This window comes from Ischnura elegans, chromosome 2, assembly GCF_921293095.1.
Source record: "Ischnura elegans chromosome 2, ioIscEleg1.1, whole genome shotgun sequence".
In the NCBI taxonomy this organism is placed as follows: Eukaryota; Metazoa; Arthropoda; class Insecta; order Odonata; family Coenagrionidae; genus Ischnura; species Ischnura elegans.
Genome location: NC_060247.1, coordinates 145,307,422 through 145,319,716, shown reverse-complemented (window position 1 = coordinate 145,319,716; position 12,295 = coordinate 145,307,422). Strand labels below are relative to the sequence as shown.

Here is a 12,295-nt window from a genome sequence, read left to right as displayed (position 1 = left end):
AAATACAGTTTTGTGGATTTCAAGATGGCGAAATTCAAACTCATTTTTGGTAGACAAAGTCTCCAAAATCATCTGTATTACTTGTTTTATGTAAAGCTACTTGTCATGACACATGAACTGCAGTTATCCACAATCACCTCCAAGGAATGAGAATTTTTATACTGGTTTATTTTAAAGAACAACAAAGAAAAATGTTCATTTTGTGTTCAACATAGTGAACATAAAATGAACATATAAAAAAATGTTCAATTTGTGTTCACCATGGTGAACATAAAATGAACACAAAGTGAACATAAAATGAACGCATAAAAAAATGTTCATATTGTGTTCACCATGGTGAACATAAAATGAACTCAAAGGGAACACAAAATGAACATAAAGAAAAATGTTCATTTTATGTTCAACATAGTGAACATAAAATGAACATATAAAAAAAATGTTCAATTTGTGTTCACCATGGTGAACATAAAATGAACACAAAGTGAACATAAAATGAACGCATAAAAAAATGTTCATATTGTGTTCACCATGGTGAACATAAAATGAACTCAAAGGGAACACTAAATGAACATAAAGAAAAATGTTCATTTTGTGTTCACTGTGATGAACATAAAAAGAACATAAATTGAACATCAAAAGAACACACCAAGAAATTGGTGAACATAAAAGAACACCAAAAGAACATCAAAAGAACACTTGAACACTGAATGAACATATAAAGAACACCAAAAGAACACAATTTTTTCTACTCGGGGTATCGCGTTGCTGTTACATTCATTTCAATGGTGAACCAGCGAAGCTCATCACTTGGAAGATGTGTTATATTGCTGAAAAGCTATTAAATTTGAAGATGGATCGTGCATCGCGCTTTTGATATGTGTCTAATAATTCTACAAGATACAGGAAAACCAGGAAGGAATGCTGAGCTGAAAATAAGTTTTTTCAAAGCAGTGGTAAGTACTCAAAATGCGGTGGATGTTAGTTTTATGGCTCTGTTATCGTTAATTTGGTAATTTTTTCGTGGTTTTAGATCTCAGTGACCTCGTTTTTTAGTTGAAAATATGTGTTATTCGCTAAGAATAAATTAGCGGTGCAAATAGATAGCGGAAATACTGCAGTATCTGCAATGGCGGCTTTGTTTACTCTTCCATGCATGCCCTTTCTCTTGTTTTTAAAGAGGATTTGGCAAAGCATCCGATATTTATTTACGGAAATTTTTATTTTTTATCTTCGCGGGAAATCAATGGTTCATGTTTTTCACATAAAACCGAAATAATATCATGCCATGTTGCCGTGGAGGCATAGTTCCATCAGTTTTTACTAATTGTGTTATTGTACTTAATTACAATTGTATAACCTCGGTGGTTTCGTAGCTCGCTTTGCAATTAATTGATGGCTTAAGATATTTAGTGAAGAATTTTGTGTCAGTACAGAAAGAGGAGGAAAAATATCGCTCCACCACGAATTGAAAACTTGTATTATTTCATTCCTATTAGATACAGTTGTGCAGTGAATTTATGTTTTTATGATCATGGTGAAAGTGTAAATGTGCATCCTACTCTAGTTTTAGGACTTAATGACAGTGAAATTATAATGGTAGCTTCTGTTATCTGGTGGGATATCATTTATGGCGCCCTAGCGATAGTTATGCTTGCATCCATGCTCATTTTATGCAAGTATTGATGTTGTTTAGCGTACAATTATATACACGGACTAACGGTGATCCGCCTACGGATGTTGAAATATAATTAATTTCATATTTTTTTTACTTCTGTGGATTTGCTGCCATTGCAGTTTAGAAATTGTTGTAGTTGTAAACGAAGTGCAACAACAGTAATGTGGTCATGATATTTTTTGCTGAAAAGGGGCAGGGTTACTATCTGTAATAAAAATGGAAGTCATGAGAATAGAGTAAATGGTGGTAATATTAAGAATTGAAAGGATGAATTTAGCTCTTGATATTTGCAATCGAAAATTTGGCCCCACCCTTTCATTATGATATTTTTCTCGTGCCTCAAAGCCTCACATTTTTGGTGTGACATAACCTCGTGTAACGCCATTATTAGCTAACTGTGGAGATTTTTCGTGGTAAAAGTACTGTCATTCCACATTTATAACTGATACGACCTATAGGATTGCAACTCATTTTTTAAATATATTTTTTAAAATTTTGCCTAATTTTGAAAAATTTCTATTTCTAGGCGGTCATTCATCTCCAGATCTTTTTTTGAAAAGTTATACCGCCACAACCGTGGAAAACCCTCAAATCTTCATGAACTTCGAGATTTATTTACATTTTTCACACTTCCAACCTTTGCCCTTATCCTTTAAGCTCGCCTGTACAGTGTTAATGATAGTGCTTGTGCTTTCATGAATAAATGCATTTTTAATTCAACAACAATCACTTCCTTCAACTACCGTTCCCAGACGTCCCCTTTTCCTTTACATTGGTTGCTGTTTCGGTTGATCTTGTGATGTGTATTTCTGTGACTTTCTTGGGTTAAGAATTTAGCAAGGTGTTTTTGTTGTGCCTAAAGTCTTAATTAGGGTTCTCAAACGTACATTTTCCATTTCAGAATAACCCTTAAGTCTTAATCCAATCTTAATATGAGTCGTTATGTGAAGCTTTCAGTAATTAATTTTGGGCCAGTTTTTCTCATTGCGGATCTTGTAATTTCTGAATCGGAGATAACCGTATCCTCGTAGCTACCAGTTTAGGATTGCCTGTTTAAGGTGACTTGACTTGGAGGAGGAAACGCCGGCTCGATTGTCTGTATCGCCAATTTTTTTTTGGGGGACCGATACCTTGATAATTATATGTCAGGCAGTATGCCGTTAGCGATAAATATATGATGATCAGGACGCAAATAACTTCTTTTTTACGAAGTAGAGCTAATAAAATACGACTGCTAGCAGACGACAACATCTCATTTTCAATTTCTTGTAAAGGCAATGTTTTTTGTACATGGACTTTCTAACTGGCTGTCAATGAAATTAAAAGGCTATTAAATTGCTTCTTAGTGTTCAATTCAGTTAAAGGCATTTTAAATTCGTTGTTCCAGCGATCAAGTATTGTATTTGGTTCAATGCAATTTCGTAATGCTGGACGCGCAAACACCCACTAGCACCATCTATCGGCGATTCCCTCGCACGGAAGCTTTTGGGCCACCTAGCGGCCGGGAGTTGGAGGGGGCTGGTCGTGTGCTATGATACGAGCGCCCCCCCTTTCGTCGCCTTCAAACCACCTCGTGTCGCATGCCGTCGTAATTTTCGTCAAAGGTGTCGTCGGCCGGACGCTGATGAAGTTCCCTTCCCCAAGGCGACCGACGCGGGGCCGTTCCGAGGAATTCCTCCCTCGCCAACGGCAACACACAAGACGGCCCTTGCACATTGGGTTAGTTCCGGCCTCTCGCCACCTCCGGAAGAGGCGCTTCTCTCGCTCCGTGCTCTCCCGTAGACGCTTTGAGCTCGTCATCTTTCGTCGAGCGTCATCCGGGAGGCGGGTGGCGAAATATGGGGGCGTGCCTTCCGGCTGGAGCCCAAAGTGGGACGGCGTATTTCATCTCCGAGGGCGAGGCTTAAGGAGGACGAAGGGGGTATCGCAAGTCTCCGAGAACCCATATTAATGACTGAGTCAACAAAATAATAGGTACTACACATAAACAGAGACATAGAATTGGTATAAACGACTTGCTGTCGAGTAAACTCGCAGCAGTGGAAGCCTCAGAAGAATATATTCCATGTTTTTGCCGTCCTGGAAAGACGAAATGACTCAATACTGAACCAAAATGTCTGCTAAAATAATATTTTAGCATGTTTTTTCGGTAAGGTAAATTTGTAAGTTTAATTGGGGTTTCTTAAGACTGTTCAAACAAATTTTATTAATCATATCTTCGTCAATAGCCAAATAAGTACTCGGTCATTTGCAAAAAAAATTAAGCTAAAATTTGAATTGATTTTCCATCCATAAAAATGAGAGATGAATTATATTTTAACTTTTACCTTGAAACATCAAAAGTTATTCAAGTTTAAGAAGCTTCACTAAAACTATTAGGCTCCCAAAAGAGCCCTCCTGTCACCTTGAGCGGTGGAACGATGGGATGTTAATATGAGAAGAGTGGACCCCAAGATAGGACAACAGGAGATGAAGAGGAACCGAACGCGCATGTTAAATATTTAATTCCACCTTCTTCGAATTTCATGTGAGGAACGGATCCTCAACGAAACCCAAACGAACGATAGTACAATCAGATCCATAAATGAAGTTAGTTTTCAATGATAGCAAGAATGTGTTTCTCGCATATGCTCAACCCTTCTTTATTCCATTCATAAGTCTCTCGTAGCAAATGATTTTCCCCAAATATATGCACACTATGCAGTAGATATGGTAGGTATTATCCGAAGAAACTTCATTTATATGCAACGGTAAGTCTATAAATAACAATGAATAGCTATGTGTAAGGGTGTCCTGCCATATTTCCTAATAATGCATCTGCAATTATTAGTCAAAATATTGTTCTGATGTTTATGATATTGCCTTTACTTTTTTAATATCTACCCATTTTTAATGACAGAGTTTATGTACTGACAAATCAAAAATAAGCATTTTTTATTTGTAAAATTGTATAATATTTTAATCATATCTTGATAGCTACGGTGCAGCTAACTTTATGCACATATTTAGCTGCAAAACATTTAGCAATAATTTATTAAAACCATAAGTCCCAACCAATCACCAGAAATGCGTAAAATTTTAGAAACGCAGCCATTTCCTAAGAGACATATTTCTTATTCAGGCAGACCTCGAACCTGCGACGATCCGTTTAAATTTCGTTAAGCTTAGTAGAATATTCTCTCCTTTGGGATGAATGGAAAGTGCGGATCAAAAGAGGTTTTTGCCGGGAGGAAATAGAGAAAGCAGGGGTGCAGGAGATCAAAGCGTGGAGATGGGAAGATACTTGGTCGGGGGGTGGGGGGTCCCTGTGGTCTCCTGTGTGACCCCTCTGGGGGGTCCATCCACTCAGGTTTTCATGGTTGCAGAGAGTGAGGTGAGTGGGATGGGTGGAGAGGTCCAAACAGAAGGACTGACTCTGGGAGCGAGCCAGGCGACCTTTGGGGTTCAAAGAAGACGAAATAGGAAGGAGTTCCCGAAGACGGACTGCATGAATAGACCGAGAGAGGAAAAGGCAAAAGAGGAAGTGCGGGTCGCCTCTTACTTCCGCCCCGGGGTCCCACAGGGGCGTATCTTAGTGCGGCGGTGAACTTTTCCTCCTGCGTAGTCTTAATTAGGGATGAGTCGATTCCACTTTTTTTCGGTTCCGATTCCATCGATTCTTACTCCTTATAGCAGGTGGGATTTTGATTTATCTGTGGTATTGAGGTCTTTAAAATTTAAGAATTGAATGGAATAAAATAACTAGGGATGGACGGATCCAGGAGTTTTGGAGCCTCATCTTTCGAATCGGATATTTTCGACTCCAAATGCATTTTCAAATTACTGCCATTAAACAAAGTCATTATTTAAGTTTATTCTGGGTACATACAATTAATACAATGCTTTTTAGATTTTCATAAACATATTAATATTTTTATAAATCAAAAATCATTTTCATAGGCTTTCAAGTTGTTTTTTAAAAACATCTTTACATGCTCAGAACTGTTATGCTTGGGTTTGGAAACGAAAATAGGAAAAATCTTAGGATGGACCACTGACCAGGGGCATAGCGAGAGGACCCCCCAAAATATAAAAACACAATTACTTTCCTTCACAAAAGGAAACAAAGTATTTAAAAATCATGAATTTACAAAAATGAAAAAAATGAATACTTGAAAAATGAATTTTTTTCCATAATGAAGGGTGTTAAAATTACTTTGAAACCCTTTCCTTTGTACCCTGTTGTTTAAAAATTTCCCCCCTTGGTTTTGGACTGCCCCTTAACAAAATTCCTGGTTACCCCTTGCCATCGACTGAATTCAAATTCATCGACTGGATTCATGCTGGATTTTCGTATTTTTCCGCGCTCATCTATTTTACCGTGATTATGCGGTGATTTTTTTCTAGCATGAGCGATTTATTTAGAGTCATGGACATGCGGAGGACTGCCGAGAAACATGGTGAGTCGGAGTCAAGGTGATCAGCGCGCCGCGTAAGCAACTTCTCCGGGCTCCATTCGGCCTGCATGAGGCCGCGGATATATGACTACGAATCTGGTGTTATCATCGAGTTGAATCTCCATCGACTTGTACGCATACTAAAATAAGATTCTACTTTTTTGGATGATGATGGACTTTGCGCACAGGAGGCTCATTGTCGAAACTCCGATTGTCATTCTCTTTTGACATAAAATAGCACCAGAAAAAATCTTTGAATCGACAGCGATATCATCCAGCCGCACGTCGGTATATGGGCTCCGGGATATCTGGATTACGATGCAAAATAATGTTGTTCCGTTAGGAAAGAATGCTTTCACTCATGATCATGACAGGGGAAACACTTCCTCGGTTCTTTCGCTGTTCCTCCGTGGAAACTGACCTTGAAATGGATTACAGAAAGAATCTTCTAGTGAACTGCGCAAATGATATTGGGCCTCGTTTGAAAAGAGTAAGTAGCCAACTGGAAAAATATTGGGCTAACAATGGACTACCCGTAGAGAATAGAGTTGAAAGGGGCATAAGCCGTCAATCGAATACATTAGGAGGAAACCATCATTGTAGCGGCCCTCGGAGGATAACTCTTGTCATCAGTCGTCGCTAATCATTGAAGTTCATGAAGTGAAGGATAAGGTAGTTAGAGGTTATCAAGGGATGACTTAGCTCCATTAGACTGGATTTGATACAAAAAGTGTCTGGTGTTTGGATCAGAAGGGGAGCGAAACATTACGAGACGACAAATCACCCAGCTTGCGAGTTGAAGGTCCCAGCGCTGCATTCGCGGAAGAAAGCAGTTGAAGAAGCATTCCCCGGTAGATTCTATCGACTCTTGGTAAACTTTCATGAGACCCTTCTTGTTGATGAGCAGAAATTCGAAGATTTGGATATCATTTGCATGAGCCGTCATGAAATAACGTTAAATCGGGCAAAAAGATCTTGTACGGGAAATATTTTTACGACCATAAATGCGGAAAAACGCAAAATGAGGAAACACTACAAACGGATAATTTTTACAATTTCCTAATAGGAAATGAATCGGGACCGCAAAAAATAAACGCTAAATGCGGAAAAACGTTAAATGCGAAGACGTTAAATCCGGATCCAACTGTATTTGAATATTCAAGCAATGATTTAATATTCGAATTCGATATTCGAGTTCAAGAAATCTGCTATTCGACCCATCTCTAATTTCGATCTATTTTACTTTAAAATTGGTGGTCCAGATGAATTCTTGGGATGTGATTCATAATCGCAATAATTTGATTTGCCGTGACCAGCGGTTGATAAAAGAACGGAAAACGCATGCATTGCTTCACGATCCCGTGGTTTCAAATTTTTTTCTCTGAGAGTTGCTCATGAACACGAGGCATCTCAGGGTTTGTCTCTCTTGCCGACATTTTCATGTTTCCGAGGCCTCTTTAGGCAAGTTCGTCGCAACACCCGCGTGCCAGGCGTATTCTCTGCGCGGGCAAGGCTGGCACCGCGGCAGCTTAGGAATGTAGCGGCCGCGTATGTAGGCCTATATGCCCCAAACTTATCGTCTAAGCTCAAAACATACATCTTCCTGGAATTGATGGAATCGGAATCGACTTTAGGCGATCGATTCTCGATTCCGATTCCATGCCCGAGAATCGGTGGAATCGAGAATCGACATTTGGAATCGACTCAGCCCTAGTCTTAATACCCCCTGAGTGCATCCTACGCTGCGGCAACGTTAAATAGATGAACTCGGACCTCCCTTTCAGTTCCGGTATTGAAGTCATAATCCTGGCTGTTTTTTTTTATTCGCATCTATTACATGATGACTTGCACAGGAAAGAAAGGAATTTGACGAAGTAAGTCAAAAATCCCTGAGCGTAAATTAGACTTTCAATTATAATTTTTTATAACGACTTGTTTGCCGTAAAATCGCAGAAAAAGGTCTTCTATTCTTCATTCCCGGCTGATTGCTTTTCTTTATCTCAGGTAACAATAATACCCAAGTATCTTCGTTGAACTAGCATTACATATGTTCTATCAAGTTAAACACAAAATCGATATTGCAATCGGCTATGCAGCCGGATCGACGATCGATATGCGACGTTTCGATGGTCGAATCGTTCATCAGTCTCAGGGCTATCATCAACTAAGGACGATGGACGACTCGATCATCGAGATGTTGACAACCATGGAGATGTTGACGCGGCAGCAAACCCGATAGCATTTTATCGACCTTATATTCCGGGAAATCATCACATTTTTCCACAACATACATGGATAAAGAGAATAGGGAGTAAGGCGGCAAGATATTTGTCAAAATCGGGGAATGAAAAAGTTATTTCAAGGATTTGTGGTAAGTAATAGTATTAGGCGGTTGAGAGCAAATTGAGTGAGCTGGGCTTAACTAATGCGCACTAAATACTCAAATCACTGAAAAACCTTTTCCTTTGTGTTTCCATACTCTTTTCCTCTTTTTTAAAGTAAGAACAAAGAAAAATTGGCAATAAAAGAGGAGGTTATTCAGCGATAATTGTCTTCTGAGCTTAAACATGAAGTATCCCAGTGTGGAAAGTTTTTGCAGAATTAAGTTTGAATTACTTCAAAGTATGTGCATAGTTGAATTAATTCAGAATGTATGTGCATAGAACGTGCTTAGAACATGCAAAGACCGTTTCCCGCTGGACTAACTTTGAACATGTGCAAGGTGAACGTTCTCAGCACATTCTTTGAACTAAATTAGGGAACTAATTCGAAGATTGTTCATTTTGTACATTATTTCACTGATGTCCGCGGGTTGTACGATCTCAGATGCCAACGGATTCTACAGAACACCTCCCAATTCACATGGAGTTCGAAGATTGTTTCATATTTTCCCCCCAAATGCCTACACAAGGTGCGAGCGATGGTCAATTGATTACTCAAGCCTTTATATAATTTAAAATTCACGGAAATTCTGAATTTTAAAATTTTGGCACGCAAATCAATAAGCTAGGTTTTATAATAGGGAAAAAAACTTTCTTCTTATTTAACACAATAATAAAAAAATTCTGTTGATTCCACACCAGGCGAAGCTGATGGAAGGGAACATATGGAGTTGGGGTAGATACTCGCCCTTCTGTATCGAGTTGTTAAGAGACTATAAGGGCAGCGTGAGGACTTACGAATTGGTTAGCTGACTTGTAATGTAGCCAACTATTTGCGTATATCCTTAATGCATGTTTCTGAGTTTTCCTAGTATTTCTAACAGCATGCTTTGCACGATCTATCTTCATGAGCAGATTGCCTTCATTAGTAGTTGGCAAGTTGTACCTTTGAATGAATGAGGAAGAAAAGTTTGTAAGAATGTGTAACATTTTTATGGCGGTGTGGTTAGCATGTGAGAATCCCCTTGCATGTTGATGATTGATCACCCCCTGCCAAACACCCTAGAGGTGACTCATAGCCCCGTCGCCACTCCGGTCGCCAATGGCTACCCATATTGGTAACGCTGCGTTATAGCATACGGAGCTTCTAACACTAGGTCGCCAGTCTCCCGTTGCCACTCAGTAAGTACACATCGCTGGACAATGGGAAAAAAACGCGAAAAGCTCTTGCTACTGAACTCGTTACTAAGTTAGTTAGCCAGTGCGACGCCAGCTAATGTCGCTGGCTACCTCGTCTAATAAGAGCCGAAATGTATATGTTGCGATTTAACGGCTCTGCAGAGCTTACGGGTGAAAGTAAAAAGAGTTGGGGGAAGGGGAAGGAGGGGAGGAGAATGAAGACGGGAGAATCTAAAGTTTGTAAAGAAATTATAACGTTCGCGGAAGCATGCCCAAGGAGTTGTTTTAGCGGCTTCAACTGACACCACCTACTCTGAATTGCAACTCCGTCACTCTTTCGTGAACTCGTGGTGAATGCAGTTGTGAGCTGAGAAGGGACCCCAGGAACTGGAGTGGAAGAGGCAGCTATCAATTGCAAACACTAACGCCGATTTATTCTAGGTGAGTACGTAGTATTTACCATATTACTAAATTTGTTTCATTAGTTAATATATTTATTATTAGAATTTTTGGTTCTCAGATTAGATGTATGAATTTTGCGAGACTCTACACATAAGCTCACTTGTTGCATATTCGGTTTGTGGTGATCGGAGGATACTCTGCGTGGCGGGAATGGAGGCGTGACGCTACTTTTCCCGCCCTAGGGTGCGGGGGTCCAAGGGGCATTTCCGAGAATTTGGACCATGCACTGGGGTACACTCCCCTTTCCCGCTGCGACCCCTTCCCCCTCACGCGCACCCCCGGGAAGTGGACATATAGGGCAGAAATTCTGTCCCGCGTGGACAGTTTTTCATGGCAGTACAGTGAGTGCGTTAATGCTGGTGCCTGGGTTGGACGAGTTCGTCGTTCGAGGACTTCTGCGATTCTCCATCCGGGGACTCTTCGGGACCTTGACGCGGAAGCTGCGGTAGTTCTCGAGCAACAACTCGTGTGGGAATCGAACCGGGTACGACCAAGTCCACGACCATCAGCACCGCCTCTCCCTACTCGCCGCCACGTAAGTTCTATACCCAAGCATTCCACCTCCGTGCGCGCCAGCCTCAAATCCCCCCCCCCCCCCCGTGAAAGTGTACGAACGGAATAACAGCGAACAATAAAAGCTGAGTTAGTTACTCCCAATGAGCATTTGATTCGCTCTCCCTTCGGGACCTTATCCAGGCAGAAGACCTACTAGTAGGTAGCAGTGTCGTCCCGTCGCGACATTTTGGTGTCACGTGAAAAATTAATTTATCCAAAATTCATTTTACTTTTCGGGGGCTTACTTTGCAGTGAATAATCTAAAGGACATTTACTCCGATTTTTTTGTTATTTTCGTTATTTTATTTTACTTTTGTGTGTGTTTTAATTTTGATATTACTTCAGTATGGCCTGGCCACAGGAAAATTTTCCTTTAGAACGAAACTCGAATCCATTATTTCGGCAGGAGCATAGCTCGCATTTAATTGATTTCTGTCTATCCGTATAACCATAACCCCAAATGATTCAGAGAATTTACCTCATCTGCCATTCCCTACACCTAACTCCGCAATCCCTCACACTCTTGGGGGACAAGTATATTTTATTCCGTTATCTGCTTCCCTGCATTTCCATTAATAAAGAAGTTCGAACTTAATTTCAGATCAAATTCATGATAGCCCTAGCTGGAGGAAAAAAAGGCCTGTTGATATCGCCAACATTGTGATGGGGACAATAATGACTAATTATTGTGCTGCTCATTATGTGTGGGATGGTGTCCATAAAAGGGGGAAAGGAGATAAATTAGCCCTGAAATCATCATTGCCCGTGCTGGAGAAGTGCCTCCAAGGTTTGTTATTGAATTTCTGAATTATCTGCTGAATTATAGTTGCTTAGCGATCCAAAATCGTTTCAATGTACCAATAAATTTTTTTCTTGCAGAGATCATGGAAAGAGTGAGCACACCTAATATTCAGGGAAAGGAGGTGAAGAAATGTGCGGGTAGATTTTTAACACTTGCACCATCACGGCAAGGCAAAAATGACCCGCCACTGGCATTTCCATGGACGTACAGACAGGCAGAGCCAATGGGGGAAGAGGCGAATGAAGAAGCCCATTAAAAATTTCATTTTTAAGCTTCAACATAAGTATGCGTGCTTTGCCTATTTGCCGTGGAATAATTTTTATGTGGAAACAATTAGTATATATGTATAATATACATTGTGTATTCTTTTCATGCTTTGTGTTATCATCATCAATCATTCCTCAATTACTTTTATTCGCTCGCTTTCACATTGTTTCTATAATATTTGCCATTTAATATGAATGTCATTTTTTATGAACATAAATTTTTACATTAAATACCTATATTACATTATTATTTTATACCCTCCTTCTTGGATTTATTTCCAAAATGAATGTACATAAGATTTCTCCTTCGCCTGTCCCTTAGGCCGGCCCTTATTTTTCAGAATTGCGAAAAGTTGTGTTTTCCTAGTCTCAAAATGATCCAAATGAAGTTTATATTCACATGTTAAAATTTGGTTACTTTAAAATAAGGGCAACCCGTGCCCCAAGGGCCCTAAGTACTGAGGACCCTCAATTGAGTTTTTTGGAGCAGAAAAAGTGCTATCCCTATGTAAAACGTAAAAGTAAAGGTCTTAAGGGCC

The 12,295-nt window shown here is 39.9% G+C and overlaps 1 protein-coding gene across 1 annotated transcript; it reads left to right on the top strand.

The window, feature by feature from the left end:
- Window positions 1-11,015: 11,015 nt before the first annotated feature.
- LOC124174183 lies at window positions 11,016-11,828 on the top strand. The gene is made up of 2 exons (XM_046553283.1): window positions 11,016-11,475; window positions 11,568-11,828. The coding sequence occupies exons 1-2, from the start codon at window positions 11,352-11,354 to the stop codon at window positions 11,744-11,746; spliced, it is 303 nt and encodes a 100-aa protein (XP_046409239.1). The 5' UTR covers window positions 11,016-11,351; the 3' UTR covers window positions 11,747-11,828.
- Window positions 11,829-12,295: the final 467 nt, after the last annotated feature.